The sequence below is a fragment of the Strongylocentrotus purpuratus genome, unplaced genomic scaffold (assembly GCF_000002235.5).
Source record: "Strongylocentrotus purpuratus isolate Spur 01 unplaced genomic scaffold, Spur_5.0 spur5_scaffold_11, whole genome shotgun sequence".
Classification (NCBI taxonomy): domain Eukaryota; kingdom Metazoa; phylum Echinodermata; class Echinoidea; order Camarodonta; family Strongylocentrotidae; genus Strongylocentrotus; species Strongylocentrotus purpuratus.
The window spans coordinates 8160240-8186261 of record NW_022145596.1 but is presented as its reverse complement, the minus strand read 5'-3'; the positions used below and the strand labels follow the sequence as shown (position 1 = coordinate 8186261).

General features: G+C 39.7%; 1 protein-coding gene across 1 annotated transcript in view; it reads right to left on the bottom strand.

Annotated features, from left to right (window-relative positions):
- Positions 1–25327, bottom strand: part of LOC581076 (transmembrane protein KIAA1109 homolog) — a 33582-nt gene extending 8255 nt beyond the window's left edge. The window contains exons 1-25 of the mRNA XM_030980550.1: positions 25096–25327; positions 24000–24053; positions 23240–23457; positions 22420–22538; positions 21472–21595; positions 21057–21166; positions 19945–20239; positions 19249–19418; positions 18466–18699; positions 17795–17990; positions 16526–16726; positions 15905–16001; positions 14635–14931; positions 13942–14145; positions 13253–13513; positions 12149–12322; positions 11365–11703; positions 9474–9681; positions 8633–8790; positions 8036–8207; positions 7440–7723; positions 6572–6847; positions 5444–5626; positions 4377–4523; positions 793–933 (exon numbers count right to left, since the gene is read on the bottom strand). Coding sequence (XP_030836410.1) covers positions 793–933; positions 4377–4523; positions 5444–5626; positions 6572–6847; positions 7440–7723; positions 8036–8207; positions 8633–8790; positions 9474–9681; positions 11365–11703; positions 12149–12322; positions 13253–13513; positions 13942–14145; positions 14635–14931; positions 15905–16001; positions 16526–16726; positions 17795–17990; positions 18466–18699; positions 19249–19418; positions 19945–20239; positions 21057–21166; positions 21472–21595; positions 22420–22538; positions 23240–23457; positions 24000–24053; positions 25096–25273 — 4840 coding nt within the window. The 5' untranslated portion in view covers positions 25274–25327. The remainder of the gene's footprint in view (positions 1–792; positions 934–4376; positions 4524–5443; positions 5627–6571; positions 6848–7439; positions 7724–8035; positions 8208–8632; positions 8791–9473; positions 9682–11364; positions 11704–12148; positions 12323–13252; positions 13514–13941; positions 14146–14634; positions 14932–15904; positions 16002–16525; positions 16727–17794; positions 17991–18465; positions 18700–19248; positions 19419–19944; positions 20240–21056; positions 21167–21471; positions 21596–22419; positions 22539–23239; positions 23458–23999; positions 24054–25095) is intronic.
- Between the last annotated feature and the right edge of the window lie 695 nt (positions 25328–26022).

The following is a 26022-nucleotide window of genomic DNA, read 5'->3' as shown; positions in this document are numbered from 1 at the left end:
AGTGATACTGCAACTACTAATTTAATATACTTTCCTCTTGCAGTGAATCTCTATATACACTGTACATGTACATGCACTGCAAAGGTGCTCTCTCTCTCTCTCTCTCCCCCTTTCTCTCTCTCTCTCTCTCTTTCTCTCTCATTCCCTCTTCCTGTTGTCTCTTTCTTTCAATCTCTTATTCATTCCCTCTCTTCCCTCCCACCTGCTCTCTCCCTCGCTTTTTTTCCTTCCCTCCCTCCACACTCTCTCCCCTCTCTCTCTTTCTCTCTCTCTCTCTCCCTCCCTCTCTCTCTCTCTATTTTTAATCTTTATTCCTCTCCCCCTCCCTCCTCTCTCTATCTCTCTCTCTCTCTCTCTCTCACTTCCTCTCTCAATCCCTCCATCCCTACCTACCCACATCATGTATCTCTCATTTCTACCCTCTCTCTGAACCATTGCACCAAAAAAATCCTAGGCTGATTAATTTTTACTCTCAGCCAATCAAATGGCACAATTTTAGTAGCTTATAACAGTTATCGTAAGTCGTTATTGATAACAAGTTTTAAGAAAAAATTACCCAGGTCCCTGTTTCATAAAACTTGATATTATTAACAAGTTACAAGCTGCTGTTATAAGCTACTGAAATCATGGCATCTGATTGGCTGAGAGCAAACTTGATATCAATAACAAGTTACAAGCTACTGTTATAAGCTACTGAAATCATGGCATGTGATTGGTTATCAGCAGATTTGCCACTGATTTTTGTCATTTGTTATTGAAAAAAGGCTTTGTGAAACGGGTCCCAGGTCTTACCTTTCTGCTTATAATTGATATAGGCCAGGACCATGTCATGGAGGAAGAGGATGAGTTCAAAGTCCATTGAGACGTTGATGTGATCCGTGAAGAGGGTCACGAAGGTCACCTGTACTTCTGGTAATGGTGGAGATGGTGTTCCTGATAGTGGAAAAAAGAGGACACGTGAGAGTTTTTTTAAGTGGTATAGAAAAGTCATGTTCATTTCCCAACTTGTTGTTCTTATTCTTAACAAATAATACTGTAATCAATGAATGGAAGAGACCAAAAACAACAAAGTTTACAAATATTAGTTACAATGAAAGGTACTAGCTGGCAAGGTTCTTAATAAGGTTTTATCAATACCAAATTAGTTAGCAACTTAATAGTTTGATGAATTGACATTAAAGACTTGAAGTGTTGCTCAAAGATTTTTTTTCTTCTTTTTTTTCTCAGACTAATGTACTTAATTTCTAAATATTCCACCCACGCCTACTTCCCCAGAAGGCACACAATGGCTAGTTCCTAGCTAGTTGAGAAAGTTGGCTACTCTATAGTTGGTAACTAGTAGTGAGTGAGCTAGTACCAGGCGCGGATCCAGGATTTCTTAGGGGAGGGGGCCCAACTTCTGGTTTTTTCGCTTCCGAAAATTTGAAAAATCGCGCCGGCCGAAAAGTCGCTCAGTGGGGGGGGGGGGGGGGGAGGGGGGAGGGTAGTGAGCAATTACACCCCCCCCTTGAGCGCCGGGGGGGGGGGGGTGGGGCCATCTCCAAAAAAAGGTAAAATTAACGTTAAAAAATGTAAAAATACCCATTTTTTTTCCAAGGTGGGGGGGGGGGGCCTGGGTCCCCCGGGCCCCCTGGATCTGCCACCAGCTAGTACGGCCTAGTAGGCAACTAGCTTTAATAGTAAGGTGTTATGAATATGGACCCTGATCTTCTGACTTTCAGTAAAAACAATCTTTTAATTTGTTTTAATTTGTATATACTTGCATATACGATCAATAACAATTATTTTTTAATGTCCCAAAGGCCAAAAATGAAACTATTTCATCTTCTTCCTATGTTTAAAATGCATATTACACATTGAAACTCAATTCTAGGTTGGTTAAATCGCTTCAATGGCTCAAAGTTATGACATTAATCAAATATTTCATATAACAGTTCTTGAACTGTTAATATGACCCCAAGATCTAAATTTTTCACCCTTTGACCCAAACATCAAGTGAGTTCATCATTTGATACATACATATAGTACAAATACATACTTCAATCAAGCTTGGTTCATTTCTCACTCCTATATGTACATGCATTTACCAAGACATCAGTCATTGTCCCACTATTACCTTTAACCTTTGACCATTTGATCCCAAATCCTTAGAATTACTCATATCGACCTACATTGGGGTGCATGCCCTTAGAAAGTTGCCAAGTTACTGTGTTACTTCACAGATTAACAAATGGAAGAACAATCAACGATTACGCCTCCAACAAAAGCACATATTCCTATACAAGCTCAATATTTTAAGCTGGTAAGTTTATATATTAAGGAATAGCCTCTCTAGAGTCAATGAATTATTTATTTCTTTAGCCTGAACTGCATGATGGCTACCAGCACTAAATCCAAATTCTAGGAGCTACATTATATGTGTACATGTAACCAAAATATTCTAGCCCTAAAAAAAAATGTCCCAGCTGAATTTTTTAGAATTTTGTAAGGGTGTGCACAACACCAAATTACATGGACTAACACAGAAAAAACTCAAGTCTGAGATAAAACAGACTCTGTACACACAGTTTTAGTTTGGCTATCAGTATCTACCTCCCAAATAATAATAAGAAATTGGAGCCTTTCAATGTCATATAGGCATGCAGTTTTAGCTTCCTAAATCTTGAAATTTCATCATATACAGGTATACTCAATAACCATAATAATAATAATGATAATAATATGTTTTGTTAACCCAGAGTAGCCTCATCAGTATTAATACTGTTCACCCTGAGGGCCCTGCAATCATACGTAAATGCTTGTTTCTTATCAACATTACAAAAGAGCTTATAAATGAATTGTGATTTTATTGTGTTGAAGTATAAAAACATAACAAATTATCTTGTAGGATCATTTTTGTTTACATGTACATACAAGTTGATGAAATTTGTAGCACTATTAGGGTTAAACACATTATCATGGAAAGAGGACAATTAATTCTGGTTATTAATCGTTAAAGCCTTCTAAAGGTCAGAAAATTCATTCCCCTCCCACGCCTTTAACTTAACATCATGATTAAGTGGGGACCAAGGCATTAGTGTCTAAGCCCCTTTTATTCAAATCTTCAGCTACTTTTGACATTAGATAGATAAGAAAATGAAATAAAATTCACTTTCAGATTGAAATGTAATCCATACCGGTAGCTTACAAGTAAGCAGGCTTTGGAGTGATTAGAATTGAAACTTGATAAGAAGACAGATAAAGGAAAGTAAAGATGGAGAAGGGACAAGGGGAATATATGATAGCAAAATATTTTGAGAAAAAAAAAAGAAATGACAAACAGACAGAGGAGGGTATGCTGAGAAAATTAAAAATGAAAGATAGAGAGAGTAGATATGAAAGCTATAAAACTTCAATACCCCCACCCCCCCCCCTACAAAAAAGGAGTAAAATGACAAAATTAAGGAAAAGAGAACAGAAGAAAAGGAGGAAGATATGGAGAAGGGAGATGAGGAGAGAAAAAGAAGGCGGAGGATAAAGAGAGAAAGAGAGAGAGAGAGAGAGAGAGAGAGAGAAGAGGAAAGAGACAAGTGAGTAGAAATTAGCCGACAGGAATAAACTGAAATAAAGATGCCTGTACATACATGAAGTACATGTATAAAGGGAAAAGTGAAAGAGACACCGTTATCACGAAACTTCCCAATATTAGGATATGTATAACATGGATGTGCCATTTTTTTATTAAAACAAAATTCTATAACACTGAGGTTACCACAATCAAAACCACCTACAAATAAATTTTGTACATAATTCATAAATGTTGCAGCACTATTATTTGTATCAATTACCATCACCATCATCATTGTTACCACCATCATCAATCACCATAACCATCATGACCATGATCATGACCATCGTCACCATCATCATCACCATCATCATCATCATCATCATCATCATCATCATCATCATCATCATCATCATCATCATCATCATCATCATCATCATCATCATCACCATCATCAATCACCATTACCATCATCATCATCATCATCATGATCACCATCATCATCATCATCATCATCATCATCACCATCATCATCACCATCATCATCATCATCAACATCACCATGATCACCATCATCATCATCATCATCACCATCATCATTACCATCACCATCATCATCATCATCAACATCACCATGATCACCATCATCATCACCATCATCATTACCATCACCATCATCATTGTTACCCCCATCATCATCACCATTATCACCATCATCATCACCACCATCATCACCATCACCATCATCATTGTTACCCCCATCATCATCACCATCATCACCATCATCACCACCACCATCACTACTGCCATCACAAACATTTGGACTCACCTGGCTTTTGTAGCTTCAGTTTCTGCAGTTGCTTTGACTTCATCTCCAGCTGGAGTTTAGGAAGCGCAAAGATGGGATCCGCTTCATGTCTTAACGTTCCTCTTCTCTGACTCGGCAGGTCCCCATATTGGAAGTACTGTTCAAATTCTGTCATGAAAACAATATAAACTTCATCATAGTACAGTTTTCCATATTTTTAAATGCTTGTTGCTAAGCTACTTAATATTCCCTATCAAACCTGGGGGGTGTTTCACAAAGATCCAAAGTCGAACTTAACTCTAAGTTGGACTTAAATATTATGGAGAGCCATTAGTAGCCTTAAAATAAAATATGTTCAAAGCGAAAATTCAAGTATTTTAGACTTTTTATAAATTCCAGATCAAGAACATGAAATCTCCTTGATAATAGAATATTATGATTGATTTGAATCAACATTTTATACCTCTTAAAAAAAATTTTACAAAATATTTTCAAAGATGCTAACAGCTTTCCATAATTTTTAAGTCCAACTTAGAGATAAGTTCAACTTAGGATCTTTGTGAAACACCCCCCAGTTCTGCAGATTGACAGTCTTCTGTGGAAAATATGATGGATTCTAAGAAAACCAGTCATCGCATGGGAGAAGTTGAATGTACAGGAATGAACAATGCATAATTATTGGTAATATTGAATTTAACAGCATAATTTAACACAGGTGAACGACAATTTTGTAATGTAAAACTTAATCGAGATACATGTTGACGTGGTATGGTATGGTCCTAATGTCTTTATGTAGTACTGGTACTACTTTTTTAAAAACCTACATGTACCTCAATAAGGCATTTAAAAAAAGATGTTGTATTACCCTTTGCGACCGACCCAAAAATCTATGGTCGGCTTTAAAAAAATATTTTTAAAAAATTTAATAAATAACAAAATATGTATCAAAGCAAAAAATTTAGAAATATCAGCCCAAAGAGGGAGAAGAAAAAAAAAAAAAAAAAAAGATTTCTGACCGACAACCCATGTTTTGGAAACCAAAGGGCAATACATCTGTTTTTTAAGGCCCGACACAAAGACGCGCTCACCTTCTGGAGTACTGATAGAACTGACATACTGGAAGGCCTCCAGCATGGGGCCAGTGAAGGGGAACTGGCTCTTGTCATTCTTGGAGACCCTGAGGATGGTGGCCAGCCAACCCTGTTCTCTCTGGGTCTGGTTGTGACCGAGGCTGAAGAGAAGGTCCTGTAAGACCAACGTGTCTTCTCCGCCTGTGTGTGTTGAAGAGAAAGCAGAGGAGATTGTTTGAGAGGCATTGCAGATCTTAGAACCAGAATAGAACTAGATTACTGAATGAATTGCAATCAATTAAAAATCTTCCAGTTAGAGATTCTAAATAAGTTGCATAGCCAAGCTCAGGAGATGGGCGCAAATGGATGAATGGGAAATATATGTACAACTCAGAAAAAGATATTCAACAGGTTTGACAATTCCTAGACTACTACTACACAATACCCTTCTCATCTGTATGTCATTTATATTCTGGAAAAAAAATGGTCTTATTGCTTCCACAATCAAACTAAAACTCTTGAAATATTACAAGAATCCGTGTAAACACTCTTCTGCATGGGAAATAAACATTGTGAGGTCTTAAAGGTCTCTAAATCATACCCCATTCACAGTGGCCTCAAACACCGCGACAGCAGCGGGACTGTCCAGCTGCTGTCGCGGTGTTGTCTTCAGTGTGAAGGCTCGGACCCGTTATAAACTATCGCGGGATAACACCGCCTCGCGATAACGCCGCGACAAACTATCGCTAGGTTCGCCTAGCTACAGCAGCGGGACAGTCCCGCTGCTGTCGCGGTGTTTACTCAGTGTGAAGGCTCTCCGCTATAACACCGCGACAAACACGTGTGATTTGTTTACTTACCTATCACTGACCTCTTTTCTCCAGCAATGGGGAACATAAAGTGAAAAAGAAATAAAGTAACCAGTGGATTCAAATTGATTTTATTATTATGTAGATATTATAATTATAATTATAATTATAATTGCTGCAGCGGGATAACTTTTCTACTGTGAATGCATTTGTAGCGGTGTTATGGCGGTGTCGCCGCTCCGCTACAACGCCGCTACAAATTTCAAAACCACTGTGAATGGGGTATCAGTGAAACAGGCTGAAACAGAACTGGCATTCACTCCGACAAAACACTTACAATGTTCTGAGGACGGCACCTGCAGCGCTTCCGTCTCAAACTCCACCTTGGGCTCCCGCATGGTGAAGAGCGCCCAGGAGTTGGAGCGGAAGTTGAGCCCATGGAAGCAAGCCAGGAGAGCCTGCCTGCCCTGCAGGGTGACCTGTCCTCCCAGACGCATGCCCTCAGGCCGGGGCTGGTTCTTGTGGGCGTTGTGGAAGGTCTGGATGAGGAAGTCAAAGACACTCTGCCAGTGCTGGTACTCCTTCAGTTCCTCCGCAGAATCTGTCTTGGAACCTTGAATATGAATGGTGGTATTAAGAAAAAGATAAATAGATGAAATATCAAACATCGCAGCAGCTCAATATGTGCAAATCTAAGTTGATACAAGGCAAGTCAAGTTACTGTAATTTCATCTTCGTAATTTCGTACGAATCTCCCTTTTTTTTCCATTGTCTTCCCGAATTTCCATTGTCTGAAAATCGTTCGTACGGCGTTCATAGCAGCTCGTAATGGCATTTGTGACCGAGGCTTTACATACACGTAAAGACATGAGCCATTCAGTCAAATGTTCAGTGCTGTCTGGTAAAACAAAAGTTTGATTACATCCAGGAAATCATAAAGTCAATTGTAACAAACAATTAGTTGTCAGAGTAGGATGAATCTTAAAGTCTGGTTATGAAATTGTACTTTCATGAAAAACTGTACAAAGGTCACTCTGTTTGTTAATTTGTTAATTGTCAATCGTTTGGACATTTCGAACCAACAATTTAGATATAATAAAAAGTGTACATTAAAACATGTATGTGGAAAAGGAAGAAAAAGAATGGCGTAAAAGAAAAAGATATCGGGCAAAATACCTGTACCTTCAAAATGTCATTATTCTCACCTTTATGCCCCCTTCCATCAATCTCATCGATCGGGGCTGTACTGATGGGGGCGGTACTAATAGAGGCCTTGCGAGCAGCAGCCAGCTGACTGGCTGCTGTGGCGATGGGGTCCCAGGTGGACAGCATCCTCCTACTGGAGGCGAACTGCTGGGTGAAGAACTCCTCCAGACGGACCGCGATGCGCAGCATATCAGGGGTGGTGGAGCGACAGATCATCAGCTGCATGGTATCCCAGGTGATGTTGGAGTTGGCGTAGACGCTCTCAACGGTGTGGTATTTGACTCTGGGGAAAGAGGGAGGGGTACAAGAGGGTGACTCAAGATCTTTGAGTGACCAGTTTTACCATACTGATTTTCCCCAATAGACTAGTGTTATAAAAAAACCATTAGGAAAAAAAAAGAAAAAAGTTCTATTTCCAATCATAAATATCTTGATAATCAGACAAGCGATCGGCTTGTAAAAGTCATGAGATTCCTGACTGACTTAAAGATTTATAATTATGATTGCAGCATGAGCTAAATCCAGGATTTTGTTTCAGAATCTGAGGCAATGTTACCGAGTCACTTTAACAAACAAACAACAGTAACTTGCTTACTTTGGATCCGAATTGGCCCTGAATTTCCACTCGTCCTCACAGGCAATCTCCATCGAGGTGAGCCTGGCCAGGAGACTGCTGGATCCCATGTAATCGATCCTGGACTCCAGGCTGTCTAGCTGCAGCTGCAGATCATGGTGAGGCTCCTTGCCAGGGATCTTCACTTGACTACCTGGAGGGAGAAAAAAAGAGATGATTTTTCTGTTCAACATCATTGAAAATGGTCATGGTGCGGCTCTTTGTCGAGGATCTGAATGTAATAACCTGGGACCTGTTTCAGAAAGCCTTTTTACAATGACAAATGACGAAATCAGTTACAAATCTGCAGATAACCAATCAGAAGCAAGGATTTCAGAAGCTTATAACAAAAACTGTTATTTGTCACTTATGACAAGTTTTGTGAAACGCCCCCCTGGTTGGAGCAAATACCAAAAATGTATCTATTCACTAATATTATATTTTTCACTAGAATAAAGAGTTGAATAGACAAACAATAAAAAAAAGAATGAAAAGGAAGAAGTCAAGGCCTTGTCTTAAATTCAGACCTACATTGAATTTGGAAGTAAAAAAATTGCTTGACAGAAAGATTGGACTTACTGGTACAACTGAGTTTGGAGACCTCCAAGAGTCCACCAATGACCCCTCCTTTGGCCTCAAGGCTGGAGTTCTTCAGACCTGTGGTGATCTTGAAGATCCGATGTCCAGTACTATCAATGGTCAAATGGGTCTGACAGCGAAGATCTTCTGTTGACCATCTATACAGATAAGGAGTGGCAGATAAAGGTACATATGAAAATGCAACAGAAAGATACAATGTGATGTTTCATCATTAAACCGGCAAAAATTCACACTTTGCAGTTTCAAATGACGTTCGGGAAGGAATTTTATAGTTTTCTTAAATTGCATGGTTTATCTATTTTTATTTTTTTGTTAAAGCTATAGTGTGCAATATTTCCTTTGACTGGCTTTTAGACTCAAATTTGTACTAGAAATATTTGAAATCATTCAGAATTTTGTAAGGTGACATAAATTTGTTCTGATAATCTCAAGTACAGCTATCAGCAACGTACAATCAATTCAGTGTTTTTATATTTAGGTTTTTTTGATGTCCTTGGTAATGTGTGGGAAAATATTTGACCTAACAATAAAAAGTTCTGTGAAACACTAATAATAAACATTTATCTTAAAGACCCACTGTACTACTTGTAGCTACTTGCTCCCTCTATATAGAAAACAATGCCTAATCAGTGACCATTGGTCCTCCATGATTCTCTTTTCTTATGTTAATTGAGAGCTGAGTTGATGAGATAGCCACCTGTCCAATGACCTTCCTGGGTGGTCTAATCCCTCCTAGCCAAACTAGTACAGATGGGCTTTAAACATAAATCACATTTTGATGTAACATCGCTATGCATTTCCAAGGTGCTGTTGAACTTACAGTGTGCTGCCCATGACGTTGCTCATGTTCATATGAGTGTCCACCTTGGTGAAGTTGATGACCACGAGAAGAACAGTCTTCCAGGACGGACCAGAGACCAGTGACCCTGAGCTGCTACAGGGGTCAGAGGTCGCTTGGGAATGGCTGTGTTCTGACCCTGAGGGTTCTGATGATTGGCTGATGGTATCTTCCTTTGATAGTCTCTTCTCTAGAGGGTTCAAAGAAACAAGAAATGAACTTTTCAACCGAACGGACAAACTTATTCAGGCATTACCCTGTATAGAAAGAAGACCTGTTTACAAAGACTTCATGGTTTTTTTCTGTTTCCACTTTGATAAAATGTCACTGAAAACTTTGTTAAAAGGAACTTTTGATGGCAGACATCCTTTCTTGTTTCATGGTCTGATTTGCTGATTACCCTTTAGTCATTACTCAGGTATCATCTATTTGAAGTCTTCAACATTCAGCTTAGATTTTTTTGGCTGGATTCTGCATTCTTCACAACTACTTGAAAGTTTTCATTTTAAAATGACACTCAGCATGCTAATTTGAACACAATCGAAAAGAATGTCCCGAAACAAACCTTGGGTGATTTTCCATAGACGTTGTAGTGCATGTAGAAATTATCATATAAAAAGTTTTAGAAAGGATGTTATACCTCACTTAAGTAATCCAGCCATCTGATTGGTCGAAATTGCATTCATAAACTTCAACTGTTCCTATAAAATTCCCGGTAACCATGCTTAAAACATTTAATATTTTTAATAACCATGGTTATTAGGTCAGTCTCCATGGTTACCCCATAGGTTTACATGTTAAAAAATGGTTTGAGCGATGGAGGATACCGTATGTGTGCGAATAATTGGTCGGTAATTTCAATACAATTGAATCTCGATCGATCTTACCGACAATTTTATCTTGCATTGTTGACATGAAGACGAAAATAAACTTCCAAAAACAAAAAAACAACATCTGCCGATAGATCTTGATCCAAGTTCGTGCCAATATGCATTGCAAAAGTAAAAGAAGAGTCCGTATATGGAGCTTTTGCAAAGCATTCATCACACGCGAAGCCGGTTTCAATCCATTTAAATGTATATATCGTACAAAACTGCCATACATGTTAATAGCGCGCGATGGCCGAGAGGTCTGAGGCGCTGACTTAAGATACATCACCCTTTGTACGCAAGAGTTCGAATCTCATCTTCGACCAAAAAAAAAAGTATTTTTTATTTTTTATTTTTTAGTCTATTTTTTTTCGGCATATAAAAGTATTAATGACTGCTTTAATATTCGAGAAATAGTAGTTTTTATACGCTCTCGGGAAGGTTAGAATTGGGCTATTCCCCTCGGCACGCCTCGGGTAATAGCACAATTCTAACCTTCCCTTGAGCGTATAAAAACAACTATTTCTCTCAAAGCAGTCATTAATACTATATTATATATATATAATTGAGTAAGTGCTGGGCTATTGAAACTGCCTAAAAAGTGATTTTCTTAAAGTGACTTGGTAACATTGCCTCAGATTCTGAAACAAAATCCTGGATTTGGCTCATGCTGCAATCATATTTATAAACCATTAGGTCAATCAGGAATCCCATGACTTTTACAAGCCGATCCCCTGTCTGATTTTCAAGATATTTATGATTGGAAATCGAAATCAAATTTTGAATTTTCTTAACGGTTTTCATAACACTACAGTCGATTGGACAAAACAAGTATGGTAAAACTTTTTTGAGGCACTTCATGATAATTTTGAAGCGCAATTTTTTTGGGCTTCAATATTACATCATATCACAGACACTGATAACATGTAGGACCATGCATCTCAGATTTAACATTGTTAAATGATGCCTTTAAAGTCTTTGCAGTATGAAAAGTAGATCCCCACCTGTGACCATTCTCCTGAGATCAGGGCTACTCCTAGGAGGCGGGGTTCCATCCATGAGAGGTGTGCCAGGCTGGGAGAGCGTGGGTGAGGACGGACTCGGCAGCTGGGAGTAGATACTGAAGAGGCTAGGGGACGGAGGATTATAGGGGAACTTCTCCTTGCTCCCCTTCGAGCCAGGCGAGGTCGGAGAGGCAGTGGTTGATGTGGAGGGGCCGGTGGAAGAAGGCGTGCCGGTCCCGCTGGTGGCAGCGGAGGTCGGGGTGCGTTTGCGCTGGTAGCGACGAGGTGGGAGGTCGGTGAAGCTGTCTTCCGAGTCGGTGGATGAATCACTGGAAAGAACTGAAAGGAAAAGTAGATAGAGGCATCGTTATTGTTTGTTCGATGTGTCAATTTCATTTCTATGTAATGGTTATCTCGTTAACACGTTGAACCGATGTCCTTTTCATAGCCCTTAAAATGTCACACAGTCAGATTACTGAAACCAGTTACACAAATAGAAAGAGAAAAACAAGCTGGGATGGTATTCCTAAAAACAAACTCAATATCCCTTAAAGGAGAGACAAATTGTCACAACAATCTGAAGTAAGACACATTATTGGTTTATAAATGACTGTGTCTGTATAGCTGCATAAATGGATAGTTCATAAGGACCTATATAAACACCAATGACAGAGGCAAAAATTTCACTGTTAAGACAAACAAAATCCGTCCACTAACACAGGAAAACATGAAATATGTTTTCAGAATACCGGTACAACTGTTGGAATAAATGAAAATGTCTTACTTATTGATGTAACTTCATCCTCAGGGGTTGACATCTCATCCTCCTCCTCCTCCTCTTCTCCAAAGAACAGTCTCTGAACGATGGACTTACGATACCACGCCTTGGGGAAGGCCAGTACCTCAGTCAGACGCCGCATGTCATAGCGGAACGTTGCCGATCCCACGTCACACATAACTGTTAAAGTTAAAGTCATAGAGTGTATTAGGCATGTTATGGCAAAAGGCAGGTCACCAACAACGGATTGAAAATTAGGAATCTCTGAAGGCAAAATTAGGGCATACAAAGTGTATGTTTTCAAATAGAGGTTTCAAGAAAGAGAGTGGAATCTAGGGTTTGTAACATTAGTTCGAAAGCAACGAAGTAGGAACCATTCCTCCAAATTAAGAATAGTTGACAGATAAGATATTAAAGGGAGTGGGTAGTCAGTTTCCATGTGCAGAAGGCTATAATTCGCTGACACCAGACTTGGTGGAAATACCATTAATGGGAGTACAAATCTGCACACAGCAAACCTGTTGGCCCGTCAAGAATTACCCCCTAGTCTCTCGGAGCATGCTCGGAGATTATTCGGGCGAAGGAAAAGCAAAGCATTACATAAGGTATAATGGTCATAAAACTCAAGGCTAACCCTGGTGATTGACAACACCTGTTATTTGGGTAAACACCCGAACGGTGTCGAATTCCCCATGAGAGCTGACTTCTATGTGACTTTAACCTACACTTGCTGCTCTCCACCCAGGTGTTAAAAGGGGTACCCGGTAGGATGCGACCGTCATTGTTGGTCAAACAGTTTTGAGCGTCAAGTCATGTTTGGCTGGAATGCTCCCCAGGGAGTGGAGATTGTGCACACAGTGTGAGTGCGGGCAAGCACTGAATCCAATGACCGGGGTAATAGTATATCTGTAAAGCGCTGAGAGATGTCCGAGATGTATTAAGCACTATATAAAGGCTGAATATTATTATATGTAGTGGGTACAATACGAGCAGGTGAGGGTAATGGTATGAACAACAGAGGACATCCCTCCCCCACCCCCCTCACACACACAAACATTTAGCAACATATATGGAGGCCTGAGACACTTAGAAAGCAAGAAGACAGCTTACTTGAAAACTTGTTTAATGTAGCTGCAGCTTTGGAGCCTGTCATGGTCGCAGATGACACGGACGTGCTGTCTGACCTCAGAGATTCCCCCAACCTCCGGCTCTCTTCCATTCCTGCAACCAATGTCTGGTCACTGGCGACGGTCGGTCGTAGCTTGTGCCGCTTCCTGGAGACATTGACCCTGACAAAGGTGACCTCCAGAGAGAGGGCATCTTTCCGCGCGCTCCCGGATGAGAGCTTGGATGTATCATCATGTGCATCAGCTATAGTGAAGGACACATATTCCACTATCATCATACTGATATGGTTCATAACCTGAATGTTTCAGACCCCCATTAGGTTCATTTTGGCTTTTACTGGGGTTCTAGAGCCCAATCATTGGAAAATATCCATTTTGTATAATCATCTAATCAAATCATTAGAGAAGTCAATTAAAAATGGAAACAAGAAAAAGTGAATATCATTGGCAGCCATGTTTTAACTACAATTAGTGATATACATGTAAATGTATGATGAATTCTTTATCTGAACTGTGTGTCTCTATTTAGCTTTATTCTTTCCATTCTTTCTTCAGCACCTAATGATTGATGAAATCTGATTCTAGCTATTGTCTACAAGAACCAGTAGTTCCTTTATTAAGTCTACATGAGTAAAAGAATTTAGTAATCAAGGGTCATCACAAAACACTTACAAGAGACACTCATGTTGGACAGCATCTCTTCCACCAGCTTGCCACCATCTCTCCTGAACTGACCACCCCCGTAGGGATGAAAAATGACCAGTGAGAAGTTGGAGAGGACGGCTGAGAGACTCATGTCGGCCTTGTTGGCTTCCTCCCGGATCTCCTCGTTGGAGAGGTGTCGGCTGCGACATCGACTGAAAGACAGCTTTGAGGCTGAACATAAAATCAAATATCATAATGAGTAACGGTCAAGCAATTGTACATCTACTGTGACAGAAGCAATTTAAAAGTAATTCTGAAAAATAGATTACCGGTATGCAGTATAAATATGAATACTCTGGTTCTGGAATAAACAACACTGTATTAAACGGTAATCAAACAATTTCATGAAGACCAGCCTTCCCCTTCCCCTGCCCCTTACTAACCTGTCAGATGGACTCTTGCATCCTGGTAGTCAGTCACCTCCCATCACATCTCCAAAACTCAAACCTTTTCTCTCCTTCAATTCTCTCCCCTATTCACGACCACTCTCCTCCTCTCCCCTGCCACTCTCCCTTCTCCACTGCCACTCTCCCCCTTTCCACATCCACCCTCCCCCTCTCCACTGCCACTTTACCCCTCTCCACTGCCACTCTCCCCCTCTCCACTACCACTTTACCCCTCCCCAATACCAATCTCCCGCCTCTGCAGCCACTTCCTCACCTGAAAGATCATCCTTGGCATCCTGGAAGTCTGTCCCACTCCGATCACCTCCGGTTACGTCCCCCGAGAACCCAGTCGTCTGCTGCCCTCCTCTGGACGAGAAGGCAAACTCAACGCACGGGAGCTGAAGGAGGCATTCCACCTTGGAGGCGGGCAGGCAGCTCAGGTGAACGAGGGATGGATCCATGCAGACGTAGACTACCACATCCACAGGGAAGGTGGTGTAATCCAGGGAGGACGATGACACCAACGAGTTGGCCGACGCCTCAAGGTTGGACGGGTTCACGTCAAGGTTTTCTGCAAGAGACAGGAGGGTTGTGGTGGTGGTTATTTCACCTGACTGCGAAGAAAGCACAAATGCTTGTAAGTAAGCAACCAGACGGCCGACGGCTTTAGGTCCTCTCAGAGGGACCTGGTTATGAGGATTAATGCCTTACCAAAGGGATCACCTTCTTTGACATTTTCAAATTTCCACGCCTTTTACCTAAACCATTGTTTAAAATCTATAGTTTTGATTTTGCTTCAGTGACTACCACCCAATGATATAAATCTACAAAGAAGCAGCATGTATACATGCACATGTATGCTGATATTTATGGGGGGGAATCAATTTGCTAGTCATGTAACTTATTTCATCTGCACTCATGTCGAAATTCCTCTCTGTTATTCAGTAATGCATGAAGCATATCATATTAAAGAAAAGACAAAAATTCCTGACACTAGATATCTGAGGGCAAATGAAAATATATTTTGAAATATTTTTTACAACTATAGGAAGAAGCACATAACATGACCACTTTTTTGCTTTCCAGTTTCCTGAAAATATCCCTAAATGTACTAAAATTGGATCCCCGGTGGACAGTGTTCTCTGCCAATCTTTAACCATATGTATTGTACAATTAATTTCAATCTAAGACTTTCAATGAATTCTAATTTGAGACTTACAACTGATTCCTTTAGATATCGGTGCGAGTAATTTGATGAGTTATATTTCCAGGGGTGATAGTGAGCACTAAAAAAATGGCATCTAACAACATTCCCCCCATTTTGAGTAAGGAAATTGGGAAAAATAGGGAAAAATAGGGAAGAATAGAGAAAACAAGGGAAAATAAGGGAAAATTGGGGAAAAAGGGGATAAAATCAGGGGGAAAAAAAGAAGAAAAAAAAATCGGGAAAATTTTTTTTAAAACAAAATCGGGAAGAAAACAAAATCAGGAAAAAATCGTGAAACCGATTTAAATCTGGTAATTTGATGAGTTTTATTTCCTACCTGATGAAGGGCTGGTGAGCAGCATACCAATATTGGATGGAATCGTCTCCAAGGCTTGCTCCAAGAAATCAAGGAGGCTCGTTGTCACTACAATTTCCTGAGTGAAAACAATTACAACAAAAAAAGGAGATGATAAGGTGTGTCTTGTGGGTTGATTCTTGATGAACCATTTTTACTCTGAAATGAAATCAAGAAGTAGAATCCTGATTTTTTTTGGTGCACATAACCAAGCGTTAAAGGCAGTGTGGCAATGACGCAATATGTTTGATTCTACAGTACATGTGTCCATTATTTTTGTCATTACTAGAACTCAAAATTACCTTTAACCCCTTCTGTAGTGAAGGAAGAAAATGTTGCTGAAGAATTTGAGTTTCAAACAAAGAGGGCCAAGTATTTTCTACCTTAGACAAAAACAAGTAGCTAATTGTTAATTTATTCCCAAGGAAAGGCTTACATAGTTGATTTATCATACATATGTAGAAACAAGCATTATAAGTGAACATTTTAAAATTGGAAATTTATTTACAACAATTTTTTCAAAAACCTGGTGGCAGAGAAGGGCTTTCAAACCTGATGTAAGGGTGGACTTATCCTTGAAGAGAAAACCAAATAAAAACTAACCTCTGCTGGGGTGAGTAGCCTCGCCCAACAGAACAAGCTGCCCCTCCTGGCTCCATTCTTCTTCTCCACCCCTCCTCCTGCTCCTGCTCCTGCTCCTCCTTCAGACGTTGAGAGGTTCTGACGAGGGGAGGACTGCATGGAGGTACTTGCTGTATCGTTGTTGGGATCTTGCTTGTTCTCTGGCTCTGACTGGTATTCAACCTGTGAGAAGAGTGCATTTCTTATTGCAGACCTTGAATGTTTTCATTTTACGAGTGGCAGCATATTTGGTTGGGCAGTAAGAGGGGCACAAATTCCACAACAAATAACATTGTTAATTTATTTTCACTTTGTTGGTAGAGCTTTATCTTCTGAAGTCCTTATCCTAAATCAGAGTAAATAAAGTTTTTTTTTCAGTATACACCACAAAAGAATCAGTTAAAGATAAAATGAGTTCTGGTAATGCGATTGCATTGTGAAAGAAAAGGTGAGGAATGGATCAGAAAAGTTGATCATATAGCATGTAAGTAATGGTGTGTAATGCAAGGTTCTGGAGTCATCAAAATCATCATAAATTTGGCAGAGTCTTGGGAAAGTAACAATCACTTACACAGAAAGATGTATATAGGACAACACACATGGTGTCGGGGCTAGTACTACCCTGATTTCCTTATCTTTCTATGCTCATTACTCAGCCAGTATACATTTTCTTCCAAAATTGTTTGGCACATGACATTTATTTGTAATCTTGAACATTCAGTGTAAGTTTCGTTAGATTCTGTGAGAATTCATTTTCTTTTTTTTTACCAGAACTCAAGTTTATCTTTAAGCCACTGAGAATATACATGTACTTTATCCATGTGTACTGTAATTGTAAGAATTTGATCTTTGTCAGGATGTAACTAATTAAGGATTAGAACTTACAACATACACTAAATGATTTATTAGTCTAAACAGGTTTTTTGACCACCCACAAATGACTCAATGAAATATTCGATAAAAATAAGGTTTAAATAAACTGTATTTCAAACAACAAATGAATCAGCAAAATCAAGAATATGAATTCTTTCACAAAGTCAAGCCTGGTAGGGAATCAAGAATTGTGACAGTCTTTACAGATAAAAATCTAATCTGTTTTTAATCATTTTGTAAAAATTATTCATAACGTCAGCAGAAAGTCAGAAGGGTTAATTCATTCTGGCGATGTGCAATGTTGTAAGTCAATAATTTTTTTTACCATGCATGGCACTTGGAATGACCAACATGTTTTCAGAAGTTTGAATGATATACCTTTACATCAACTGCTGGTAGGTTGAAAAGGGCAAACCCCTGAGATGACAACATAGAGGGCAGTGTGCCACTTTTAAGTTTTATTCCCGAGGTGGATGAGGACGAGGCAGAGGAGAGTTGAGATTTCACTCCAGGCTTGCGTGATGGAGACGATTCTGTGGAATTCCAGGGCCTGCGTGATTCTTGCTTCAATGCACTTTGTGAGGAGACGGAAAGGAAGGATATAACAAATGTATAATGATGCATTTTGGGCATGGTACATGTCATTTAGAAGCATCGGGTGGGGATAAAGTATTCCAATTTTCTGTTAAATAGTGTACTTCACATGCAATCATTCTTCTTTCATGAACTAATTATGTTAGACATGTAGATCAATTTCTCATTAAACAACTGGCAGGTCTTACATCGCGCATATATCATGTCAAGACTACTAACAGACCCCTGCCTTGAGAATTACTTGATACATATCTCAATATAAAGGTTTCCTCTGAACTAAAGTAAGACAAATTCAAAATACAAACTCAAAATGGAATAGGCTGATTGGAAATCAGCAAACTTGTAAATGCAAAGCAGGAACTCAATCAAAAGCAGGTACATTGTGACATGATGCTAATCAGGGTCCTCTAAACAGTTAGACATATGTTCAAGTAAAGCACTGAAGAGATGCTTACTCTGGTATCAGATGATCATTGGGTCCCACAGGTGGCCCAGGCCTGTGACAGTGCAGGGTCAGCTTGCCACTGTCTATGAAGATGCTCACGTCCAGGTGAAGCTGAAGCTCCGGTTCGGGCGCAACGGACCTGGCAGGAGAAGCGGCAGAGCTGGCATGGTCCCTGGCTGCACTAGATCGACTCAAGACTGCAGAGGGCGCTGCTCCTTCTTTACCGCGAAGGGTGCTAGAGAGGCTAGGGTTTCAAAGTTTGGATGAGCAAATTAATTAGAATCTCTAAATCAATCAGAGTGGACAACAGCATTTATGGAATGGATTAGCATTGCTGAAGATCAGGTTTAAATGAACCTCCATACGGGATACAAAGTTCCTAAGCCATCGTCAGGTTAAGCCTGCAAGGTCTTATCTTTCCATTTCCTAGTACCAACACAACTCTAGATCTAACTCTCGTAGACTCTAACTTTAGATCTAAACTTTTGTTTGTTTTGATCATCATGTGTCGCTATTTTATAAAACAAATAACGCACTTGACCCTATTGTGCGTAACGTAAATGCAGTGTACGCTCGGTTTCTTCAGATGGTGCACACTGTGAACTCGCCGCAAGCGGCTCTTTGCACAGAGGCAGCAACAATCTAAAGAAACCTCGTGTGTACTTCATTCACCGCTATTGCACGCTGGGCCGTGTGTTATTTGTATACTACGCAACAATGCTCAGAGCATAGTCAACATCACTTGATGATTTCACATATCCATTGGACAATGAAGGTATAGAGGACTTCTCACCTTCCATCCATGTCATCAAATGTGGACTGTCCACTGTACTTCTCCTTCTCTTCCTCTTCTTCCTCCTCCTCTTCTTCTTCCGTGTCGCTACCATCAAGGTTCCTGGACATGGGTGTGGAATGTAGCGTCAGGCGCCTACGAATGCTCTTCCTATTCTGTCGAATCTCCTCCTGTATCAGAAACACCAACAACAATGTTAATCAAATCACTTTAAGATATTAGATATATATACATCTTTCTGTGTTCAGTGTTTGTAACTTTAAATTTCTTATCATTTTGATGATTCCAGAACCTTGCACTACACACCAATACTTATATGTTAGATGATCAACCTTTTCGGATCGTGTAATGGATGAACTTACGGTAGTTTGTTTACATAGCTTCCATTGCCTGCCATATGTTGTGTACACAAACCACCTCAATGTGGGTGCATTTAATTCACCCGAAGCAAAATGGGATGATGTGCACAATAACAAGGAAACATTCAGCAGAGTGAACAATGGTAAGACATGCTTGTAAAAACTGAACTCTTGGGGGGTGTTTCACAAAACTTGTCATCAGTGACAAATGACAGTTTTTGTTATAAGCTACTGAAATCCTTGCTTCTGATTGGTTATAAGCCTATTTGTCACTGCTCTTTGTTATTTGTCATTGAAAAAAAGGCTTTGTGATAAGGGCCCTTGGTGTGCCACTGACCTGTATTCTAGTGGGATCACCAATGGTAGCGTTGAGATCCATCGGGGTCAACCCAGACTCCAGACCAAGTCCTAGGCGAGACATAGCTCCCTGCCGAAGATCGGTCCCCCAGCCCATGGGGGTGGCTTCAGGTGTGGTCGGTGAGGGGGTGTGGAGGGGAAGGACAAAGGACACCCTGGATGGGGGGTCGGGGTACAGGGTAGAGCGGGTGTTCTTTGGTGTCTTCATGGAGGAGGGCGTGTCGTAGAGGTTGTGTTGGTGCTGGTATTCGCTGTCATAAGGCGTCATTGGAAACCTGCAGTGTACGGACAGTTTGGACAAGTTTTTACAAAGTAATTAAAACATAAATATGTATACATGTACAACATTGCAATATGCACAATGGTAATAAACAGTGTGAAGTACTTTTAACTGAACAGGAATTCATGTATGTGCATGATTTATTGCAAATTCCTAAAAGATAATATTAAACAAGAAGACTTAATAGACTTTTATGCATTGGCACTTACATGTTGGTATAGCAAACAGTCTCTTTCTTGCTTAGTGCAGGGGTGATATTGAGTACTAAATTTTTTTTTAAAAAATCCCCCTCAACCACGCCTTGAGTAAATCAGGTTTTTATCAGGCCTGACAGTGTGCTCATCTATGTCCATGCTATCTGATACTACGTGCGCTTCATCAGCTCTTAACTAATATGTGAGTGCCAGAGATAATACGTGCATCTCAGCCATGTAATATCACTTTTAGCCGGGGGTTATCACTTTTTGATGGGAACTTTGTTTTGCAAAGTAGGTGTGGTAGGAAACAAATAATGCATGTTTTTAGCTTGTGCATGAAAGTGATATTCACTGCACTTGGTTAAGTCATAATGAGACCGACAATGAACTCAACAAGGCTCGATCATTTTCCTACTGTGACTTGACCTGCATGCAGTGCATATTCACTAATGCACTCGCAAACTTGCATTATTCCCTATAATGATGATGCATGGTCATTGGTGTCATTGAACCAATAATTCATATTACCAAATGCACTCAAAGTCGATAAACAAAGTAAAACAATAACTTCTTCCTGTGTCATAGTGTAATTTTTTAAACTGATTTGTTACTCACGTTGACTGTCTAACGTAGGATGCATGTCTTTCTTTCTGAGTCCGACCCAGGGCACCACTACCCTGGGGCTTCACGCTCTTCCTACGAGAGGGCTTGTCTCGGCCTGACACCTACATAACAAAGGATTAAATAAAAATTTAATCCATGTATTGGTTTAAGACATCATTTTATTTGCCTAACGGCCTTAGACTTTAACATAAAAATCATAATATCAAATACATGATCGATCGCGATGATTTCAGTGTGGCAATGATCGATAAAGACCTAGGTTGAGTGTGGCAAATGTAGATCAATGTCTTGCCAAAGGACATTAGTGCCGCGGTGGGACTTGAACGACAGACCTTGTGATCCACAGTCCGGTGACATATCCACTCGTCCACGACACCTCTACGGTACATGGTCAATGTAAACTTACCTTCATGCCCTGAGCCTTGAGTTTCTTCCTGATGTCTCTTCTGAAATCCTTGAAGACTGCTGTCTCCATCTGTCTCAGTTTATCAGCTTCCTCTGCGATGGTGCCACTTTTGGCTCCCAATGTCCTGGAGGTTTCAGAGAGAGCGAGGGAGAGAGAGAGAGAGAGAGAGATGGAGAGAGAGGGAGAGAGAGAGAGAGAGAGAGAGAGAAAGAGAGAGAGAGAAGAAAAAAGGTTGTATTTGTTGCTCACACATTTACATCACATTATGGCCAGCTTGAAGATAAGCTTATCTTTTTGAAAAGATTTTATTCTTCTGGGCTCCATTTCATAAAAATTAGTGGGTTACAGCTTAGTCTGTGATTGAATTTAAGTTTTGGGTAAGGGTTACTGTTAGGTAAACATGAAGCTTTACATGTAGGTCTGGGATTGATAGTATTCCTACTAACTAATTCCTACATTTGCTCCAGAGACAATTGTTCCAGGCTGAATTTCGTAAAAAATATATGGTTACGGTGAGGGTTGTAATTGTGTATTATGATAGGTTTAGTGATTGCATTGGGTCAAATACTACAGATAAGAATTCAGTTAGAAATAGATATTGACTGCAAAGTACATAACAGGAGCATGTGTCATACAACCGGATAGATAGAGCAATCCATTGGTCCTAGAAATTGTTGATGAAGCGTTTTTCATCGGGTAAGGGCTACTGACACAATATCCGATGTCAAACTGATTGCCATGAAGAGGAATCTTAACTATCCCACCAACTCCCCCTTAACCTAAAGCTGATATATATAAAATCATGTAAATGTATTTTAACATTGTTTGTTATTTCATGTATTTGTAATCCTTTTTGTGTACAGGGCCTCTCAGAAAAACAGTATTTGTTATCCTGTTTTTAACGAATATAAAAAAGAATTATTAAAAAAAATCATTCCATTTTCTCACCTGAGATCACTGACGACCTTGGCCTGTTCATTGATCTCCTGCATGATGGCCTTGGACTTACTCTTCTCATCGTTAGGATCAACCTTCAGCGAGGTGGGTCTCTTTAGAGGAGTCACTTCCTAGGGGAAAGAAAGGATCATTGCATTTATGCCTGTCTTGGTTCTTTAAAGCCCATCTGTACTACTTGTAGCTACTTGCGCCCTCTATATAACAAATACCTAATTGGTGACCATTGGTCCCCCATGATCCTCTTTTTCTTATGTTATTTGAGAGCTGAGTTGATGAGATAACCACCTGTCCAGTGACCTTGCAGGGAGGTCTAATCCCTCCTTAACACTAGTACATATGGCCTTTAAAGTGTACCAATCACCTCAAAATATAATATGTGTACAGCTAGAATGTATCAAGTCAACCTAAAAACTTTATCCAGCATTCTATAGGCCAACAGATAAGGAGCATTAAGAAAATAATGAATAGCATAAAACCGGTGAGCACAGAACTTGAGTTCCGCACAGACCCTACTTCATACGTGTGACAAGAATTGCTTGACCAGAGGGACTCTCTTTTATCATCTAAGAACAGCTTTTTAAGGAAAAGTTTTCATTTTGCTATGGTTATATATTTCCAGAATGAAATATAAGGATGATATGCATGTAGCTCCCAAATTAAAGGAGTTCTTCTCAGATATCCTTTGAGAGTCAGAAGACCATCAACTTTGCATATAAGCTGTCACTCTTCAGACTTTCCGCAGAAATTGTTTGAGCCTTTAATTGAAAATATTATAAGTGTTAATATCGCCCCTCTATCCTTTGCCACTTACTTGGTCAGATAGGACATCAGTTGAGCTGACCTCCTGTTGTTCATTGACCGATGTCAGGTCAGCGATGTCATCGTCGGCGCCGGTCAAAGAGGTCAGGGTGTTGGCCAAAGCGGTCAGTTGATGACCGACGGAGGGATCGAACTGGACGTCGATGCCTTCCATTCGCCACTTGAAGTTCAGCCTCCACTGACCAATGGTCATACGATGGAAATCTTTGGCTGGAGTAAAGATATCAATTCATATTAGTATATTCAGCAAGTGTGAACATGCATGTTCTATATCTATTAAAGGGTACCTTTATGCTTCTCTCTTAACATAGGTGAGGTAACGAATAGGTACGTATCCATATCATTATTTGTATCAGTCATTCAAAACACCAGTGGGTTTAATACACAACCACATCTATCATAAGTCATACTAGTAATCAAACTCATTTCTTTCTTTCTTAAATCGCTATCATATAAATAAATTTCACAACTGTCCATTTTCCTAGGCTGCTAGACTTTGCAACCACCATCTGACTGAAACACAATTCCTGACATGACAATATGTGCAAAAGTTCCAGTGCATGTTTTTAAAGTTTCAATGATTCAGAGTACAGGGACCCGTTTCACAAAGCCTTTTTTCATTGAAAAAAAATCAGTGACAAATCTGTTGATAACCAATCAGAAGCAAGGATTTCAGTAGCTTATAACAAAAACTGTCACTGATGACAAGTTTTGTGAAATTCCGCCCCCAGAAGAACAATTTCTGAACTCACCCTGGTTGCTATTAGCGCTTGAGCAGACTTCATAGGTTCCTTGAGGAATGACACCTGCAAATAAGATTGACATACATGTACATTGAATAATCTAATACAAGATAGTTTAGTATGTACAGGCAACATAACTTGAACTGTACCAACAGAACGGGTACAAGATATCTCAACATTTTTTCTCATTGCTACTACTTCAATACCCGTTTGGAGAGCAGGGGGAAGTAACAATTACATGCAGCTAAGGCTGTCTGGAGAGAAAACAAAAATATAATAATTCATATATAGCATATCATTTGCTCCATGTGGCTCTACATCTTTTGTTTTGGCCCACAACCAAACAAGAATCTTGAACAAGGAACCTAATGCAAATAATTCTTAGCTGTTTATGAGTCAATATGTGTATCTGTGTAAAATTTGATACTGTAACTCTTAAGTTAACCATTTTTACAACTACAAGAGACCTTTGAAGAGATTTGCAGCTAAAATTAAAAGGGGTATTACAAAAACAGGTATTTGCATGTTAATGCAAGTGAAAGAGAAATAGGTTTTTATAGACAGGTGGTCTGAAGCAGTCTTGATGTGAGTATGGTTAGGTGGCACGATATCTCAGTAGGTAGAACAATGGTCTCGTAATCCAGCAACCTGGGTTAGAAACCCTGGCGATGCGCTAGTGCCATTTGGTAAGGTATTAATCCTCATTACCAGGTCTCTCGGAGTGGATCTACAGCAGTCGATCCTCTGGTTGCTTACTAAAAAGAATTTATACTTTCTTAGCATTCAGATAAAATAACCCCCACTACACAGGGGTGATAGTGAGCACTAAAAAAATAAAAGGTTTCGGGGGAAAAAATGGCATCTAAAACATTCCCCCCTTTTGAGTAAAAAAAATTGGGAAATAATAGGAAAAAATAGGGAAGAATAGAGAAAATAAGGGAAAAATCAGGAAAATCAGGATAAAATCGGGATGAAGAAAAAGAAAAAAATTGGGTAAAAAAAAAAAAAAAAAAAAAAAATTGGGAAGATAAAGAAAATCAGGAAAAAAATAATCGGAAACTGATTTAAATCAGGTTTTTATCAGACCTGACTACACTTCACTTACAGGAGTTCATGATGTGATCATAGGAGGAAGGTCTCCAGTCATCCATGGCCATCTGGAAGTCCTCCGTGAACCTGAGGCAGATGGTATGAAAGGAGCCTTTGGTCGCCAGGGAATTACTGTAGCAAGCACTGATCAGGGAACTCTCCAGGGTCAGTACCAACGCAGAGTGGCAGTCCATGTCGGGTCTCGTCCCAGTTACTCCAAGGTTCTGCAAGAAGCCATGAGCCAAGATTAATTGTTATATTTGGCTTTGAAAGTGAACAACACTTAAGAACTTAAGGCTGGCAGTCAATGACTACTATAGGATTAGGTGCAACATAAATAAGCTACCGTATACAGTAATGTGCCATCCATTTACATGCCTTGAAATAAGCGGCCAGGAGCAAGGGGCAATTTATTTTTTAAAGTTGCCCCTTGCTCACAGGATTTAACCAGATCAAGGGGCAATTATTGAAAAACCAGGGGCAATTTTTTAAAAACAGATAATGACAAACAATTACACAAGTTCAACAAATATCCAGCCGGTTATCATTTTAGCCTCAGCTATTTATGTTTACAGACGATGCAACATACATAAACTACCATTTTTATTTCGGGGGCTCCATATCCAATTTTGGAGAAAATTTTTGGGGGCTCTTTTTTCCATTTCGGGCGCTACTTTTTTATTAACTCAAAACAAGATAAAGTTTGCCGAGTTCATTAAGTAGACTTACTGGCTTATATATCTTTGATTCAGGCTTCCTGCTTCATTTTCACCCATTAAAAAAAAAAAGCATAACTAAGTTTTAGTGCATTGCTTTGATGCAAGAACTGTATAAAGTACTAGTATCATAGTATTAATATCTTGTAACTAAGTCTACCGTATGTACTGTTCACAATTCAGTAAACTAAACATGGCCAGAATAATGACAAAATAAGCTTTGATTT